At 40.4% G+C, this 21,163-nt stretch overlaps 1 protein-coding gene across 6 annotated transcripts in view; it reads right to left on the bottom strand.

Moving 5' to 3' along the window:
* The window catches only part of usp34 (ubiquitin specific peptidase 34), a 122,848-nt gene that overhangs the window by 20,547 nt on the left and 81,138 nt on the right, over positions 1 to 21,163 (bottom strand). For all 6 annotated transcript variants that reach the window (XM_061915865.1, XM_061915883.1, XM_061915900.1 and 3 more), the window contains exons 41-58: positions 17,843 to 18,006; positions 17,701 to 17,766; positions 17,486 to 17,632; positions 17,355 to 17,411; positions 13,062 to 13,139; positions 12,892 to 12,986; positions 12,637 to 12,809; positions 9,797 to 9,947; positions 9,630 to 9,708; positions 9,503 to 9,556; positions 7,656 to 7,748; positions 7,453 to 7,517; positions 3,880 to 3,955; positions 3,526 to 3,573; positions 1,853 to 1,918; positions 1,687 to 1,767; positions 1,531 to 1,616; positions 3 to 171 (exon numbers count right to left, since the gene is read on the bottom strand). In XM_061915865.1, coding sequence (XP_061771849.1) covers positions 3 to 171; positions 1,531 to 1,616; positions 1,687 to 1,767; positions 1,853 to 1,918; positions 3,526 to 3,573; positions 3,880 to 3,955; positions 7,453 to 7,517; positions 7,656 to 7,748; positions 9,503 to 9,556; positions 9,630 to 9,708; positions 9,797 to 9,947; positions 12,637 to 12,809; positions 12,892 to 12,986; positions 13,062 to 13,139; positions 17,355 to 17,411; positions 17,486 to 17,632; positions 17,701 to 17,766; positions 17,843 to 18,006 — 1,748 coding nt within the window. The remainder of the gene's footprint in view (positions 1 to 2; positions 172 to 1,530; positions 1,617 to 1,686; positions 1,768 to 1,852; positions 1,919 to 3,525; positions 3,574 to 3,879; positions 3,956 to 7,452; positions 7,518 to 7,655; positions 7,749 to 9,502; positions 9,557 to 9,629; positions 9,709 to 9,796; positions 9,948 to 12,636; positions 12,810 to 12,891; positions 12,987 to 13,061; positions 13,140 to 17,354; positions 17,412 to 17,485; positions 17,633 to 17,700; positions 17,767 to 17,842; positions 18,007 to 21,163) is intronic.

Raw genomic sequence — 21,163 nt, 5'->3', positions numbered from 1 at the left:
ACCTCCTCCTCGCCCATCTTGGCAAACTCGTAGAGGAAGGCAAAGTACTCGGTCAGGTGTTTGCTGTGAGGCTTCACGCCGTGCTCCATGATGGACAGCAAGGTCTTCACGAAGCGAGTCACGCACGACCGGCTGCCGATGTCCTCCACCGGGCCGTCCATGTCGTCGGAACTGGCGGGGGAACAAAGGAGTCAGCGGCCAGGTGGTAAAACAACAACAAGGTGACATCGTGGAACATCTTTATCTGCAGACTTTTAGATAGAGTCAAATACCATATTTTTCAGACTATAAGGCGCACTTAAAGACCTACTGAAATGAGATTTTCTTATTTAAACGGGGATAGCAGGTCCATTCTATGTGTCATACTTGATCATTTCTCGATATTGCAGAAAGGATTTAGTAGAGAACATCGACGATAAAGTTCGCAAGTTTTGGTCGCAAATAAAAAAGCCTTGCCTGTACCGGAAGTAGCAGACAATACGTGCGTGACGTCACGGGTTGTGGAGCTCCTCACATCTGAACATTGTTTACAATCATGGCCACCAGCAGCCAGAGCGATTCGGACCGAGAAAGCGACGATTTCCCCATTAATTTGAGCAAGGATGAAAGCTTGTGGATGAGGAAAGTGAGAGTGAAGGACTACAAAAAAAAAAAAAAAAAAAAAAAAAAAGACTACAGGGCAGTGGGAGCGATTCAGATGTTATTAGACACATTTACTAGGATAATTCTGGAAAATCCCTTATCTGCTTATTGCGTTACTAGTGTTTTAGTGAGATTATATGGTCGTACCTGTACAACCTGAAGGCCGGCCCCGCACCTTTCTTCAGCACCAGTCGACGGGTGGTGGCGATGCCCATCTCTGAACTTCGCAAGGGACCCTCTTCGAAACATGATCTTTCGAAATAATCGCTGCATAATACACTGTACTTTGTGTGTGTGGTCCAATCCAACCGTGTTCGCTTGACATCTCTGTTCCATAGTAAACCTTGACTGTCATCTTTCGGGAATGTAAACAATGAAACACCGGCTGTGTTTGTGTTGCTAAAGGCGGCCGCAATACACCGCTTCCCACCTACAGCTTTCTTCTTTGACGTCTCCATTATTCATTGAACAAATTGCAAAAGATTCAGCAACACAGATGTCCATAATACGGTGGAATTATGCGATGAAAACAGACGACTTACAGTTGGGAAAGGTGCTGGACCAAAATGTCCTCTACAATGCGTGACGTCACGCGCACACGTCATCATACTACGACGTTTTAGCATGATACTTCCGCGCGAAATTTAAAATTGCAATTTAGTAAACTAAAGCGGCCGTATTGGCATGTGTTGCAATGTTAATATTTCATCATTGATATATAAACTATCAGACTGCGTGGTCGCTAGTAGTGGCTTTCAGTAGGCCTTTAAGGAGAAATTTTCTCCACCTTATAAACTTTTCTATTTAAGAAGCCCTTCCAAGAAACAATTGAGTTGGCAAATGGAGCTTCAGCTGTGTATGTTATGTGAGAGTCAGAGAGAAAAGTACCCGTCCTCCATGCCGGGCTGCAGGTAGAGGTGAGCGTGAACCGGCCGCAGCCTCTGGATGACGTGGATACACAACCTCTGGAACATCTGGGAGGAGGAGGCGGAGGATGTGAGTGGGGGGGAGGGGTCCAGGGGGACGAGAACAAGAACAAAGTACCTGTCTGACAATCTGGTTGGGACACTTGATGAGGATCTGCATGGGCCACCAGTTGTCATCTGCCATCCGATCCAAAAACCACTGGGGAGGAGAGCAGACATGAATACGAGTGTACACAACTAAGTGTGTGTGTGTGTGTGTGTGTGTGTGTGTGTGTTGCAGTCACCTCGCAAGCCGCCTGGCTGTTGTTGAACTGTTTGGTGAGAAGTTCTATCCACTGCAACATGGTGGGCTGATCACACAACAAGGCTCGATTTTTAAGGAGAAGTACTTGACACTTTGATACTGAGTAACAGTACTAGTACAGTATTAAAGAAAAAGCGCTATATAAATGTAATTCACTTCACTACAGTATACACAGTCAGGAAGTCATCATGGTGCAACACCACAGCAAAATAAAAGCCAACGCCTTAAAAAAAAATGTTTTTCTTCATTGCGTGGAATATCAATATTATAATAATCCATCACTATTTTAAAAGATTCTTTAAATATTTGGCCAATTAAATTCCAACATCGAGAAGGCGGAGTTACATTTTGCAATAAGGAGCAACAATTGAAAAATAGATGTTAATACTAATGACTAATAACACAGATTTGTTTTTTGATATATTTTTAAAACATTTTAGATCAGGGGTCACCAACGCGGTAAGGACCAGATGAGTCGCCCGCTGGCCTGTTCTAAAAATAGCTCAAATAGCAGCACTTACCAGTGAGCTGCCTCAATTTTTTTTAAATTTTATTTATTTACTAGCAAGCTGGTCTCGCTTTGCTCGACATTTTTAATTCTAAGAGAGACAAAACTCAAAAAGAATTTGAAAATCCAAGAAAATATTTTAAAGACTTGGTCTTTACTTGTTTAAATAAATTCATTTATTTTTTTACTTTGCTTCGTAAAACTTTCAGAAAGACAATTTTAGAGAAAAAATACAACCTTAAAAATGATTTTAGGATTTTTAAACACATATACCTTTTTACCTTTTAAATTCCTTCCTCTTCTTTCCTGACAATTTAAATCAATGTTCAAGTATTTTTTTTGTTTTCTATTGTAAAAAAGAATAAATACATTTTAATTTAATTCTTCATTTTAGCTTCTGTTTTTTCGACGAAGAATATTTGTGAAATATTTCTTCAAACTTATTATGATTAAAATTCCCCCAAAAATATTCTGGCAAATCTAGAAAATCTGTAGAATCAAATTTAAATCTTATTTCAAAGTCTTTTAAAATTTTTGTTCTGGAAAATCTAGAAGAAATAATGATTTGTCTGTTAGAAATATAGCTTGGTCCAATTTGTTATATATTCTAACAAAGTGCAGATAGGATTTTAACCTATTTAAAACATGTCATCAAAATTATAAAATTAATCTTAATCCGGAAAAATTACTAATGATGTTCCATAATTTTTTTTTTCAAAAAGATTCAAATTAGCTAGTTTTTGTCTTCTTTTTTCGGTTGATTTTCGAATTTTAAAGAGTCGAAATGGAAGATAAACTATGTTTCAAAATTAAATTTTCATTTTTTTTCTGTTTTCTCCTCTTTTAAACCGTTTTTTCCTCATTTATTCTCTAAAAAAAACCTTCCGTAAAAGGAAAAAAAATGTCCGACGGAATGACAGACAGAAATACCCTTTTTTTTTATATATATAGATTTATTTATCAAAGGTAAATTGAGCAAATTGGATATTTCTGGCAATTTTTTTAAGTGTATATCAAACTGGTAGCCCTTGGCAATAATCAGTACCCAAGAAGTAGCTCTTGCTTTCAAAAAGGTTGGTGACCCCTGCTGTAGATGATGCAAATGAGGTCATATTAAGCACGCTGAGAGTACGTGTGCAACTTACCTTCTCCTTGGAGTGAATGAAGGTTTCCAGCACAAAGGAGGTGCTGAGCTGCAAAGTGAGGTGAAGACATTAGAGAAGTAGACACAAACAAGTGTTTCATCTGAACTGATTGGGTGAGTAGATTTCTATCTACCTAACACTTTCTATGGCAAGTAGGGATGGGAATCAAAAACTGCTTCCTGTTCAGGAAAGGCTCCCAGTGAACCAATTTTTCTGTCTTTTTTGCACCCATCTGATACAACCACACTCGTATGTATCTACATCTACACTGGTATCTACATCTACACTGGTATCTGTATCTACACTGGCATGTAGCTCCAGAGTATGGATGAATAGAGTGTAGAGTTGACTTACCTTGGCAGTCATGAGGGAGATGGCTTTGGGGTCAGGCAGACTGCTGGGAATGCTGCTGCAGAGCTGCCACATGAAACTACAGCACAACAAGCACACATTATACACATGATACATGACAAACACGATACACACATGATACACACAATACATGACAAACACGATACATGACAAACACGATACACACATGATACACACGATACATGACAAACACGATACACACATGATACACACGATACATGACAAACACGATACACACAATACATGACAAACACGATACATGACAAACACGATACACACATGATACACACGATACATGACAAACACGATACACACATGACAAACATGATAGACGACACAGGATACACGTGACGCTTATTACAAACACGATACCTCTAACACAAGTGATACATATGATATACATGACACATACCATGCATGACAATACATTTGACACACAATGCATATGACACACACGATACATGACACATATGACAATGTAGATGACACACATGATACACCTGACACATACAATACATGACACATGACAATATATATGACAAACATGATACACCTGACACATACAATACATGACACATATGACAATGTATATGACACACCTGACTCATAAAATACATGACACATATGACAATGTATATGACACACATGATACACCTGACACATACAATACATGACACATATGACAATAATATGACACACATGACACACTTGACTCATAAAATACATGACACATATGACAATGTATATGACACACCTGACTCATAAAATACATGACACATATGACAATGTATATGACACACATGATACACCTGACACATACAATACATGACACATATGACAATAATATGACACACATGACACACCTGACACATACAATACATGACACATATGACAATAATATGACACTCATGATACATATGACACATACAATACATGACACATATGACAATGTATATGACACACATGATACACCTGACACATACAATACATGACACATGACAATATATATGACAAACATGATACACCTGACACATACAATACATGACACATATGACAATGTATATGACACACCTGACTCATAAAATACATGACACATATGACAATGTATATGACACACATGATACACCTGACACATACAATACATGACACATATGACAATAATATGACACACATGACACACCTGACTCATAAAATACATGACACATATGACAATGTATATGACACACCTGACTCATAAAATACATGACACATATGACAATGTATATGACACACATGATACACCTGACACATACAATACATGACACATATGACAATAATATGACACACATGACACACCTGACACATACAATACATGACACATATGACAATAATATGACACTCATGATACATATGACACATACAATACATGACACATATGACAATGTATATGACACACATGATACACCTGACACATACAATACATGACACATATGACAATAATATGACACTCATGATACACCTGACACATACAATACATGACATATATGACAATGTATATGACACACATGATACACCTGACACATACAATACATGACATATATGACAATGTATATGACACACATGATACACCGGACACATACAATACATGACACATATGACAATAATATGACACACATGATACACCTGACACATACAATACATGACACATATGACAATAATATGACACACATGATACACCTGACACATACAATACATGACACATATGACAATAATATGACACTCATGATACATATGACACACCTGACTCATAAAATACATGACACATATGACAATGTATATGACACACATGATACACCTGACACATACAATACATGACACATATGACAATAATATGACACTCATGATACATATGACACACCTGACTCATAAAATACATGACACATATGACAATAATATGACACTCATGATACATATGACACACCTGACTCATAAAATACATGACACATATGACAATAATATGACACACATGATACACCTGACACATACAATACATGACAAATATGACAATAATATGACACACATGACACACCTGACTCATAAAATACATGACACATATGACAATGTATATGACACACATGATACACCTGACACATACAATACATGACACATGACAATAATATGACACTCATGATACATATGACACACCTGACTCATAAAATACATGACACATATGACAATGTATATGACACGCATGATACACCTGACACATACAATACATGACACATATGACAATAATATGACACTCATGATACATATGACACACCTGACTCATAAAATACATGACACATATGACAATAATATGACACACATGATACACCTGACACATACAATACATGACAAATATGACAATAATATGACACACATGATACACCTGACACAAAATACATGACATATGACAATATGACACACATGACACACCTGACTCATAAAATACATGACACATATGACAATGTATATGACACACATGATACACCTGACACATACAATACATGACACATATGACAATGTATATGACACACATGATACACCTGACACATACAATACATGACACATATGACAATAATATGACACTCATGATACATATGACACACCTGACTCATAAAATACATGACACATATGACAATAATATGACACTCATGATACATATGACACACCTGACTCATAAAATACATGACACATATGACAATGTATATGACACACATGATACACCTGACACATACAATACATGACACATATGACAATATATATGACACACATGATACACCTGACACATACAATACATGACATATATGACAATGTATATGACACACATGATACACCTGACACATACAATACATGACATATATGACAATAATATGACACACATGATACACCTGACACATACAATACATGACACATGACAATATATATGACACACGTGACACATACGACAAAATATGTGACACACATGGTACATATGGCACGCCTGATACATACGATACATGACTAACCTGATATACGACTCCCTTGATACATAGGACACATATGATACACATATACATGATACACATAAACGCACACGATACGTATGTAACACCTGATACATACGATACATGACATACTTGACACATACCACACACGACACTAATGACACTCTTGATACATATACGTAATAACACACATTATACGTATAACACATATATGATACACATGACACGTATTATACATGATACGTATAATACACGACACGTATGATACATGATGATACATATAATACACATGACACTCATACGATACATATAATACACATGACACGTATGATACATGATGATACGTATAATACACATGACACACACATACGATACATATAATACACAAGACGCACATATGATACATATAATACAAATGACACGTATGATACATGACGATACATATAATACAAATGTCACGTGTGATACATGACGATACATATAATACAAATGACACGTGTGATACATGACAGGTATGATTGATGACACAGTAGGAGATGAAACCTACCCAAAGTAGGTGTGTTCAAAGATGTTCTTGTCTTGGAGGAACTGCATGTTGTCGTGCCAGATCCACTAGAAGACACACACACACACACACACACACACACACACACACACACACACACACACACACACACGAGAGACAGAGGTGTCAGTCAAGGAGCAAGAAGAAGAAAAAGAAGAAGAAGTGGAGTAGATGATGAAGAATACCTCCAGCAGGTCAGGAGAAACATCAAAGGTCAGGTCCTTGGTGTTGTCCTCCAGCTCCACACGCTTGTAGAACAGCATGTAGGCACTGTGGGTCTGCAACACACACACACACACAGTCACCTTCACTGCTCACACACACACAGTCATACTAACACACACACTAACACATAAATGATAAATAGGTTGTACTTGTATAGCGCTTTTCTACCTTCAAGGTACTCAAAGCGCTTTGACACTACTTCCACATTTACCCATTCACACACACATTCACACACTGATGGAGGGAGCTGCCATGCAAGGCGCTAACCAGCACCCATCAGGAGCAAGGGTGAACGGACGTGACGAGGTTGGTACTAGATGGGGATTGAACCAGAGACCCTCGGGTTGCGCACGCCCATTATACCACCGCACCACGCCGTCCCTTCACACAGACACACACACACTAACAAATCTTCACACAGACACACACACACTAACACATCTTCACACAGACACACACACACTAACACATCTTCACACAGACACACACACACTAACACATCTTCACACAGACACACACACACTAACACATCTTCACACAGACACACACACACTAACACATCTTCACACGGACACACACACACACACACTAACACATCTTCACACAGACACACACACACACACAATCACATCTTCACACAGACACACTAACACATCTTCACACAGACACACACACACTAACAAATCTTCACACAGACACACACACACTAACACATCTTCACACAGACACACACACACTAACACATCTTCACACAGACACACACACACTAACACATCTTCACACGGACACACACACACACACACACTAACACATCTTCACACAGACACACACACACACACAATCACATCTTCACACAGACACACTAACACATCTTCACACAGACACACACACACTAACACATTTTCACACACACACACACACTAACACATCTTCACACAGACAGACACACACACACACACACACACACTAACACATCTTCACACAGACACACACACTAGCACATCTTCAGACAGACACACACACTAACACATCTTCACACAGACACACTAATACATCTTCACACACACACACTAACACATCTTCACACAGACACACTAATACATCTTCACACACACACACACTAACACATCTTCACAGACACACACTAACACATCTTCACAGACACACACTAACACATCTTCACAGACACACACTAACACATCTTCACACAGACACACACACTAACACATCTTCACACAGACACACACACACAAATACATCTTCACACAGACACAAACACACACACTAACACATCTTCACACAGACACACACACTAACACATCTTCACACAGACACACACATACTAACACATCTTCACACAGACACACTAATACATCTTCACACACACACTAACACATCTTCACAGACACACACTAACACATCTGCTCACAGACACACACACACTAACACATCTTCACACACACTAACACATCTTCACACAGACACACACACACTAACACATCTTCACACAGACACACACACACTAACACATCTTCACACAGACATACACTAACACATCTTCACACAGACACACACACACTAACACATCTTCACACAGACACACACACACTAACACATCTTCACACAGACATACACTAACACATCTTCACACAGACACACACACACACTAATACATCTTCACACAGACACACACACTAACACATCTTCACACAGACACACACACACACACTAACACATCTTCCCACACACACACACACACAGACACACACACACTAACACATCTTCACACAGACACACAAAGTCTGACCTTCTCGAAGGAGAAGTCCATGAACTTGTCGGTCACAGAGTCGTAGGTTTTCGTCTGCACGACAAACAGAAATTTAGTGAAAAGCGGGTGACAGGTCAAAGGTCACCTGAAGGGGGGGGGCACGTACCGTCATCTCCCCCCCGAAGCACTCTGAAGCCAGCTGGGCGGAGTCAAAGGGCTTCACCTCGGCGTCATTGAACAGATACCTGCAGGGTTGTGTGGTCACTATTAGAACCCGTGCTATGTCTGAGGCCCAAGCCCCTCCCACCCCCACAAGGCCCCGCCCCCACGCACCACTTGTTGATCTTATAGGCGTGAGGGTTGATGATGTCTCTGATGAAGCTGTAGTAATGGCCGCCGTCTGCCGTGCCCGTGTGCACCGTCACGCCGATGAGGTCGTACTCGTAGCTCTCCGTGAGCTTGGACTCGCCTTCTTCCCGAAAACCTGACGTGGAAGAACACGCTCTCACTGAAAGTACAGTCTTTTGTTTTCCAACATTCAAAAACAGTCTTACTGTTCAAACAGCGGGGAATAATATTAAACACACCCTCAATTCTGCTTTGTTCCTACGCTTTGAACCTTGCGGCTTATAAAAACGGTGCGGCTAATTTATGGATTTTTCTTCACTGACGGCAATAAAGCAAATAATTTTAAACAAGCAAAGACACTGAAAATGTGAGTGTTGGTTTGTGCTACGGCGCCATCTTTAGGACAAGGATCTGAACCAGAATTGCCATTTCGCCTTCTCATCGTCCGTAGCGTTTCTACTCTTATGGATTCTTCCTTCACCACTCCAAGCAACGTTTGCAAGTTTTACAATACAACTAAAACAATTCTTACTCACTAAACCGTCCCATGTGTGATGTCTGTAGGAGTGTTTTCACGCACATTTGCACGTGCTATCGTAATGTAGTTGTCAGAATAATTGTATCCAAGTTATCACAAAACTTTGTGTTTCAATGAGTTCCTGGCAAGCAGAGAAAAGCTGTCTTTGATCATACCAAGCAGAACAGGCTTGTAAAACTCCACAAAGTACGATAGGAAGCGACATGAAGGCGTCGGTTTCTTTCTTCTATTGTAATCCACTGGAAGATTTTATCTTGACCCGAGATCTACAGAGAGGAGAGGAAGCAGGGCCTAATGCAAGCTGCAGGCACTTTTTCTTTGAACTCTTTTTAATCAAAGGAGATGGCTGTTTACAACCCCCTTCCCTTAGAAACTGCTGTTGCCATGTAATTCAGGGAAAGTCCAAATAAAAGAGGAGGCGTAAAATCTTTCGTCAGAGCGTGGGACGACACTGTACCAGGGTACAGTGTCCACGCGTTTCTCCCCATTGAGCCAAATTTAATTCTGTTCCTGTTTGATTCCTTGCTTTTTTGTCTGTTTAATAGATGTCATCAGTGTTTGAACCATTCAGTAGTTTGCGTTGGTTAGGCGCTGCTGTGTGAACGCCTAGAGTGTTTCCTGCGGTTTAAAGCTTTGAACCGGAAGGACAAGTCTTCGAGCCATCCATAGCGTTACTACTTGTACGGATTCTTCATTTATCATTTAACGACATCACAAAAATTATTCGTATTTGTACGTGCTATCGTAACTTAATCAAACTAGACTTAAATGTGCTCTAGAGCAGGGGTCACCAACCTTTTTGAAACCAAGAGCTACTTTTTGGCTACTGATTAATGCGAAGGGCTACCAGTTTGATACATACTTAAATAAATTGCCAGAAATAGCCAATTTGCTCAATTTACTTTTAATAAATAAATCTATATATATATATATATATATTTAAAAAATGGGTATTTCTGTTTATCATTCCGTCGTACATTTTTTTTCCTTTCACGGAAGGTTTTCTGTAGAGAATAAATGATGAAAAAAACACTTAATTGAACGGTTTAAAAGAGGAGAAAATATGAAAAAAAAAATGAAAATGAAATTTTTAAACAGTTTATCTTCAATTTTTCGATTCTTTAAAATTCAAAATTCAACCGAAAAAAGAACAAAAAATAGCTAATCCTAATTTGAATCTTTTTGAAAAAATTAAAAAAATAATTTATGGAACATTAGTATTTTTTTCTGATTAAGATAAATTTTTGAATTTTGATGACATGTTTTAAATAGGTTAAAATCCAATCTGCACTTTGTTAGAATATATAACAAATTGGACCAAGCTATATTTCTAACAAAGACAAATCACTATTTCTTCTAGATTTTCCATAACAAAAAATTTTAAAGAAATTCAAAAGACTTGAAATAAGATTTAAATTTGATTCTAAAAATTTTCTAGATTTGTCAGAATATTTTTTTTAAATTTTAAATCATAAGTTTGAAAAAGTATTTCACAAATATTTTTCGTCGAAAAAACAGAAGCTAAAAGGAAGAATTAAATTAAAATGTATTTATTATTCTTTACAATAAAAAAATAAATTTACTTGAACATTGATTTAAATTGTCAGGAAAGAAGAGGAAGGAATTTAAAAGGTAAAAAGGTATATGTGTTTAAAAATCCTAAAATCATTTTTAAGATTGTATTTTTTTCTTTAAAATTGTCTTTCTGAAAGTTATAAGAAGCTAAGTAAAAAAAATAAATAAATGAATTTGTTCAAACAAGTGAAGACCAAGTCTTTAAAATATTTTTTAGATTTTCAAAGTCTATTTGAGTTTTGTCTCTCTTAGAATTAAAAATGTCGAGCAAAGCGAGACCAGCTTGCTAGTAAATAAATAAAATTAAAATAATAGAGGCAGCTCACTGGTAAGTGCTGCTATTTGAGCTATTTTTAGAACAGGCCAGCGGGCGACTTATCTGGTCCTTACGGGCTACTTGGTGCCCCTGCTCTAGAGTCAGAATGATATGGTACTTGTTATCAAAGAAAAAAAAAAAAATCAACCTCGTTTTTAATGGATACTTGGGCCTACTAGGCTACCGTATTTTAATGTTGCGCTTTATGGTGGAAAAAGTTTGACAACCACTGTTCCACATTGAAGCTACCAGCCTGGGCGGCAATTGTAGGTGAAGTGTCTTGCCCAAAGACACAAACGCAGTGACGAAGAAAGGAAAAAGTCGGATTCAGACCAGGAACCCTCAAGTTTCTGGTCTGCCGCTCTACCAAACTGGGGTGCACGCTGCGTCACGCACCTTCTTTGCGCTCCCCCTTGCCCATGAGGAAGTCCTCGGTGTAGGGCGTCATGTCCAGACGCAGCGGGAAGGAGAAGTGGGTGTTGACCTTCTCCTTCATCATGGTCACCATGTTGAAGGTGTAGCGCATGGTGTTGAAGCTCAGGATCCGTGGAAGCTTCTTGAAGCAAGCCCTGCAGGAAAAACCACAAAGGTTATGGCTCTCCTACCCAAAGCGCAGTGTGTCCGAGCCCCGGCAACGAGAAGCACGCTAACCTTTTCTCAGCGCGGACCTTCTTGCCGCAGTGTGAGCAGGTGTACATGTTGTCGCCCTCCAGCGTGTCCTTGATGGTCACCTCGTCCAGGGACTCCTGAGGAGAGACGGCGGTACACATGCTTGGTGGCAGCGCGTGTGTGTGTGAGCCGGCGTGACAAAATGTACTCACGTAGATGTTCTTCATGTCGGCAACCTGACATCGGACCGTGTAGAACTCCTCCGCCGTCTGACTCACGTGGTCACAGTCCTGCAAGACCAACAAGACTTGACTTGCAAGGAACCCGCTTATTGGTGCTGCTCAAGAGATACACAAACTAACCAACCAGACTAAGTGGGAATACTGTTTATTTGCCATGGAGTCAGATATGGCTCATTTTGTGCCCAGCAGGCAAAAAGCAGGGCAAGGGCAAGGCAAATTTTTTGCAAGGGCAAGGCAAATTTTTTGCATGGACAAAATCCAAAGGCACACCACAGGCCGAAATCATTAAAATAATGAAACTCGATATTGACAATAAAAGGTCGTCGGATATGACTTTAAATCATAACCAAGCATGCATGACTATAGCTCTTGTCTCAAAGTAGGTGTACTGTCACCACCTGTCACATCACACCCTGACTTATTTGGACTTTTTTGCTGTTTTCATGTGTGTAGTGTTTTACTTCTTGTCTTGCGCTCCTATTTGTGTGGCTTTTTCTCTTTTTTTGGTATTTTTCTGTATCAGTTTCATGTCTTCCTTTAAGCCAGGGGTGTCAAACTCAAATACAGAGTGGGCCAAAATTTAAAACTGAACAAAGCCGCGGGCCAAAGTTGAACAAATTAACCTTTTAATAGGGACCCAAACAAGTTTTGCGATGAATATTGAACAAGCAAGGCTTAAATAGGGCAGCACGGTGGAACAGGGGTTAGTGCATCTGCCTCACAATACGAAGGTCCTGAGTAATCCTGGGTTCAATCCCGGGCTCGGGATCTTTCTGTGTGGAAATTGCATGTTCTCCCCGGGACTGCGTGGGTTCCCTCCGGGTACTCGGGCTTCCTCCCATGGAACAGGCAGAGCTTATATGATGTAATAGTGCAAAATCAACTTTCAAAAAAACATCAGTGGTATATTAAATCAAATTTAATAAAAAAAATTAATGCCTCTTTTCTATTTGCAGCCTTCTGAGGTAAATATCAACAATAACGTTTTCCACAGGCTAATAAATTTAAAAATAAAATAAAAATGAAGTGGGTAGGGTTTGGTAGTAGCGGGGGGTGTATATTTCAGCGCTCCGGAAGAGTTAGTGCATCAAGGGATTCTGGGTATTTGTTCTGTTGTGTTTATGTAGTTTTACGGCGCGGGTGTTCTCCCGAAATGTGTTTTGTCATTCTTGTTTGGTGTGGGTTCACAGTGTGGCGCATATTTGTAACAATGTTAAAGTTTTTTATATACGGCCACCCTCAGTGTGACCCGTATGGCTGTTGACCAAGTATGTGTTTGTGAAAGCCGCATATATTATGTGATTTGGCCAGCACGCTGTTTATAAGGAGGAAAAGAGGATGTGACGGAATGTTGTAGAGGACGCTAAAGGCGGTGCCTTTAAGGCACGCTCCCAATATTGTTGTCCGGGTGGAAATCGGTAGAATGGTGGCTCAGGGAAATTTTCGGGAAGGGCACTAAACTTCGGGAGTCTCCTGGGAAAATCGGGAGGGTCGGCAAGTATGAGTATTAGCGGTGAATGTGGTGTTACCGGCGGGCCAGCTCTAATGTTAATTTGATATTGCCTCAAGGGCCAAATGAAATTAAACGGCGGGCCAAATTTGGACCGCGGGCCAGAGTTTGACACCCATGCTTTATTATGAATATTTCAGTTGTTTTTATCCTCCTTCGTGGGGACTTTGTTAATTGTCATGTCTTGTCTTTGCTCCACAGTAAGTCTTTGCTGTCATCCAGCATTCTGTTTTTGTTTACTTTGTGGCCAGTTCGGTTTTAGTTTTGCTCTACATAGCCTTCCCTAAGCTTCCATTTATTTTCTTGGGGGCACTCGCCTTTTGTTTATTTTTTAGTTTAAGCATTAAGACACATTTTTACCTTCACCCTGCCTCCCGCTGTCATCAGCTTATTGTGATTCCGACAAAGCAATTAGCTACCTGCTGATATGGAAGAGTATTACACAGTTACTCTGCCGAGCTCGAGACAGCACTGACACATCATTAGCCGATTCTAACTACTCTATAATAGGGGTCGGCAACCCAAAATGTTGAAAGAGCCATATTGGACCAAAAATACAAAAACAAATATGTCTGGAGCCGCAAAAAAATAAAAGCCATATTACATACAGAGAGTGTGTCATGAGATATAAATTGAATTGAGAGGACTTAAAGGAAACCAAATGAGCTCAAATATAGCTACAAATGAGGCATAATAATGCAATATGTACATATCGCTAGCCTAAATAGCATGTTAGCATCGATTAGCTTAACGTCATGCAGTGACCAAATATGTCTGTTTAGCACTCCACACAAGTCAATAACATCAACAAAACTCCCCTTTGTGCATTCATGCACAAGGTTAAAAGTTTGGTGGACAAAATGAGACAGAAAAAGAAGTGGCATAAAACACGTCCTAGAAAGTCGGAGAAAGTTATACATGTCAACAAACTACGGTGAGTTCAAGGACCACCAAAATTAGTAGGACAAGACGGTGCTCACCAAATACTCGAATCAGTGAAGCATGTTTAATGTAAACAGTGTGATTAATAACAATTAGGGAGGTTTGTGTCATGTTTGTCCTCCTACATAAACCATATTAAAACAAAAAATATGTTTCTTTTCCCCCTCATCTTTTTCCATTTTTCATATATTTTTGAAAAAGCTCCAGAGAGCCACTAGGGCGGCGCTAAAGAGCCCCGGGTTGCCGACCCCCGCTCTAAAAGGTTGCGACTTGTCCAGGGTGTACACCGCCTTCCGCCTGAAAGCAGCTGAGATAGGCTCCAGCACACCCCCGCGACCCCGAACGGGACAAGCGGTAGAAAATGCATGGATGGATGGACTAAATTACAATAATAAACATGTTTAATGTACCCTTAGGTTTTCTTGTAAAAATGAACCAAATAATGCCATTTTCTGTGGTCCCATTTATTTACAAAAGTATCGGAATACATTTTGGTACCGGTACCAAAATATTGGTATCGGGACAACACTATTACACTAAACACTGTTCAAGAACCAATAGTGTTGGTAAATGGAGGTTCCACTGTACTCTCTAGCACAGGGGTCTCAGACACGCGGCCCGTGAGACGTTATTTTGGGGCCCTTATATGAAAGTTTAAGGTTAGTGCAGCCCGCAAGTTTTATATGAATGGTACTTGACAGCTTTGTGTTATCCATCCATCGATTTTCTACCGCTTGTCCCTTTAGGGGTCGCGGGGGGGGTGCTGGAGCCTATTGACGGAGATAGATATCTACATATATCCATATTTAAAAGTTATTTATTTTTGTTCCATAGTCATATTTGAAATAGCTAGTGTTCCATATTGTATTCTGTTTATCTTTTCCCTATCTCCTGACCGATGGTACAATGTAGACGACCTTGGCTTTAGGAATGTGAGGAGTAGCAATACTCCCTTCTTTCTCATCCTGTGCCCAGTTAAGGAGGACAATAGACATGTGTATTCGTTCCGGTGAGTGGGGGCGAGGGATATACTGAAGAAGACAGCGCTTCCGTAGTATTGTCAGATCTACTTGGGCGATGCGCTTTGAATGTGTTGTTCATAAATTGGTCTCCCAAAGCTTTGGAATAAAATGTCAAGATAACTATTCTGTCTGGGATTCATTTAAAATCAGCTCACGTATTATCCGTCGACCGCCGTGTTGCTGTAGGGAGGAAAAACGGAGCGGCACACATTGTGGAAATGACATTATTCTCCGTGCGTGGGCTAAACACAAATATATTCCACGACCCCAAACATGTCTTTTTCAAAGCCTGCAGTGAAGAGAAAGGTTAGAGGTGAGCAAAGACAATTCCAGGGAAAGTGGGAGCACAGCGTGTCTTATTTGCACAGAGAAAGTTGCGGTGGACGGGGGATACGATTTGAAACATCATTATAGAACTAGACATGCTGGGGCGGCATAGCTCGGTTGGTAGAGTGGCCGTGTCAGCAACTTGAGGGTTGCAGGTTCGATTCCCGCTTCCGCCATCCTAGTCACTGCCGTTGTGTCCTTGGGCAAGACACTTTACCCACCTGCTCCCAGTGCCACCCACACTGGTTTAAATGTAACTTAGATATTGGGTTTCACTATGTAAAGTGCTTTGAGTCACTAGAGAAAAGCGCTATATAAATATAATTCACTTCACTTCACTGAAGAGTATGCAACATTTTTTTAAAGAAATAATTTCTTGCGGCCCAGACTCTGCGTCCAGTGGCCCCCGGGTCAATTTACTTTGAGACCCCTGCTCTAGAACGAGGAGGAGAGTGAACCTACCAGAGAAACCACATTGTTGGTGATGATGCCTCCAAACAGACTCTTCACCGTGTTCTTCTGCGGGGAAAAACTCATGAGTCACGCGTTTCGCCGGGGAGTCATGTGACGTGCGGAGGAGGGGGGGGGCGTACCAGCTCGTGGGACATCTCCTCGATTTTGGTGATGAGGTCGGTGAAGAACTCGGTCATGTCCTTCTGCTCGCCCGTGTTGAGCGGCTGCTTGTCCATGGTGTAGGTCTTGCAGAAGGGCCGTGGGTTGTACGCCTTCCTCTCGCTCTCCTGCGGAGGCGGGAGGAGTCTGAATCCAGACTTGGAACGCGAGTACAAGTCCACGGACAGGAACTCACCATCAGGTAGGTGAACATCTTCTGGAGCTCCAGTAGTGTGGTCTTGTGTTTGATGTCCTCGGCGTACTGAAGGTGCACACACACACACACACACACACACACAATCATTGAGGATACAACAACGGCGTGGTCCAAAACGAACCTTGGCGGTGAAGATGGCCTGCCGCGCCTCGGGGATCATGTAGAGCTGCTGGATGGTGGAGGCCAGGTAGCAGGTGGCGCCCAGGTTGGTCAGACCCACGAAGCGGCAGTCGGCGCGCACGTCGTCATGAGGCCAGTAGTCCCACTTGTACGGCGCGTGCGAGGCTGCGGGGAGGACAGGAACATCAGCAGGGGGCGGGGCATATCCTTTTCATTTTACCGTATTTCCTTGAATAGTATGCGCCTGCCTAGAATTACTGCCGGGTCAAACTCGTTTCGCAAAATAATTAGCGCCTCGGGGATTAACGAGGATTAACGCCGGGTCAGACTTGTTTCGCAAAATATTATTTTTATTAGCGCACGTGTAGAATTTCCACCGGGTCAAACTCGTCACGTCACGAGTGACACTACACCAGTCATCATTTTCAAAATGGAGGAGGCTGATTTCAATCATTTGAAATCGCATAAAGGGAAGAAGATTAAGAGCTATTCAGTAGGATTTAAGGTCCAAGCTATTGAATATGCTAAAAAGAACAGTAAGCAGCTATGTTTTATTAATATACCGTAGCTGCGTGTGTCAAATATGAGTCATTAAATGACTCCCTGGTGGTAGAGGGCGCTAGTGATCCTTCTTGCAACTACTTGGCTTCAGAAAAAGTGGGTGAGCAGCGATCGTATATTTTTTCCTCTCGCTTGGACTTTTAACATGGAGGATTACATATCTAAAATAAAACAGTTTTCAAAACTGGACTTTCAATTGAAGCAGGAGGTAATAAAGGAAAATCTCCATCGAGACAGAGACTTTTAAAACTGAAGAAAGATAAGGAAGACTTCTATAAACAAGTTATCAATGCTTTTAATCACAAGGAGCTGCGCATGGACTTCATTTATAAGTAAAGGTAAGACCATCATAACGTTTTTTTTATTAAATGTGCTTTTCATGATGGTATCCTTACATCACACTCAAATTTATAAGCGCAGGCTTAAATTTACCGCATGCCTTTGGTAAACGCCGGAGTGAGAGGAGGTTTTAAATTAATTAGCACCCTGGCGGCAATTCAAGGAAATACGGTATTTTCAATTAAATGGACAGCAAAGACACGATATTTCATGTTCACACTGAGAAATGTTGTTATTTTGTGCAAATATTAGCTCATTTGGAATTTGACGCCTGTGACATGTTTCAAAAGAGCTGGCACAAGTGGCAAAAAAGACAGAGAAAGTTGAGGAACGCTCATCAAAGACTTGTTTGGAACATCCCACAGGTGAGCAGGCTAATCGGGAACAGGTGGGTGCCATGATTGGGGGTAAAAGCAGCTTCCATGAAATGCTCAAACAAGGACGGGGCGAGGGTCACCATTTTGTCAACAAATGCGTGAGCAAATTGTTTTACGACAACATTTCAATATCATCAAAAGGTTCGGAGAATGTGGAAACATCACTGGACGTAAGCCATGATATTAGATCCTGGATCCCTCAGGCTGTACTTCAGAAAACCGCTGTCAGTACCTACAGTTGGTCACTTGTTAGAATAATCACATATATATATTATCACACAACTTTAGTATGCTTAAAGTCTGATTACTATAGTTATTACTTGTTGTGCTCAAGCTGTATTTTCCTATCCGTGCAAGGATAAAACTTCGTGTTTGAGGGTTGGCCTCAGCTGCAGATGTTATCTTTGTTTTAGCCGACTTCAAGGACCTCAACGCAGATAAGACGACAGCATGCAGACGAACCAGAGACAAGGCGAGGTCACAAGGCCCCAGCACATTCCGTCACGTATTGTGCGTACTGGACCTGCTTTGCGTGATATATGTGACCACTCATTTTAGAGGCGCCTTTAGTAATGTTGACTGGGGCTCCTGAATAAATAGAGGGACGCAGGAGCTGTACCTTAGAGCGTAGGGCGAGACTGTGACTAAGTGTGCAGCTCCATGCGTTCTCCTCATGAGCTATCTCTGCATGGTTCCTTGCTTCTTGTCTGTTTAATAGATGCCATCAGTGTTTTAACCTGACATCACTACATCTATAAGTGCAAGTTAAAAAGCCATTTATCAACAACACCCATAAATGACAAGTCCACATTTCAAATTGTTTTTGGAAAACTGTGGAAGTTGTGGCCTCCGGACCAAGGAGGAAAAGAACCCTTTGGACTGTCCTAGGCGCAAGGTTCAAAAGGCAGCATGTGTGATGGTATGGGGGTTTATTAGAGGCCAAGGCATGGGTAACTTACACATCTGTGAAGGCACCATTTATGCTGAAAGGTACATACAGCTTTTGGAGCAAAATATGTTGCCATCCAAGGAACTTCTTCTTCATGGACGCCCCTGCTTATTTCAGCAAGACAATGCCAAGCCACATGTTACAACAGCGTGGCTTCATAGTGAAAGAGTGCGGGTACTAGATTGGCCTGCCTGTAGTCCAGACCTGAAAATGTGTGGTGCAATATGAAGGCTAAAATATGAGGCGGGAGACTGTTGAACAACTTAAGCTGTGCATCAAGCAAGACTGGGAAATAATTCCACTTCAAAAATGTGTGTCCTCAGTTCCCAAACCTTTATTGAGTGTCATTAAAAGGAAAGGCCATGTAACACACTGGTAAAAATGCCTTTTTTGAAATGTGATGCTGCCATTAAATTCTAAATTCATGATTACCTGCAGAAAAAAATGAAGTTTCTCAGTGTGAATACGAAGCAGTCTATTCAATTGAATATAAGTTGAAAAGGATTTACAAATCATTGTATTCTCTTTTTCTTTACCATTTACACAACGTGACAACTTCACTGCTTTGGGCTTTTGTATAATAACATTTAATATTTACGCGTTTTGATCATTTTTAGCATTCATTTCAAAAAGGCATCAGAACGTTTGCTTTCCACACAGTTACAAACCAGAAGGAGTCCCCTCAGACAGGGGTGTCCAAACTTTTTCCACAGAGGGCCGCACACGGAAAAATTTAAGCATGCGGGGGCCATTTTGATATTTTTCATTTTCAAACCATAACAAAATATCTGGATTTTTTTTTTTAATCCTTAGGTCTCCTGGGGAGCATAGAGGGTCTCAGTCACTAAAATGTTACAAATAAGTCAAATTATTATTAATGTTTTTTATTTAATGTTTACAGTAAATCTCTATATCAACTTGAGGTTGATATAAAGTAAAACAAATAAGGTTTTTTGCCTTTTCTGTCAAAGACAACTTTGTTTTTTTATAGTAAAACTGAAATATGCAGTATTTAGATAGATGGATAGATAGATAGATAGATAGATAGATGGATAGTAATTTATTGATTCCTTCAGGAGAGTTCCTTTATTTGCAA

This window comes from Nerophis ophidion, linkage group LG01 (assembly GCF_033978795.1).
Source record: "Nerophis ophidion isolate RoL-2023_Sa linkage group LG01, RoL_Noph_v1.0, whole genome shotgun sequence".
Lineage (NCBI taxonomy): Eukaryota > Metazoa > Chordata > Actinopteri > Syngnathiformes > Syngnathidae > Nerophis > Nerophis ophidion.
This window is presented reverse-complemented; position numbering and strand designations above follow the sequence as displayed.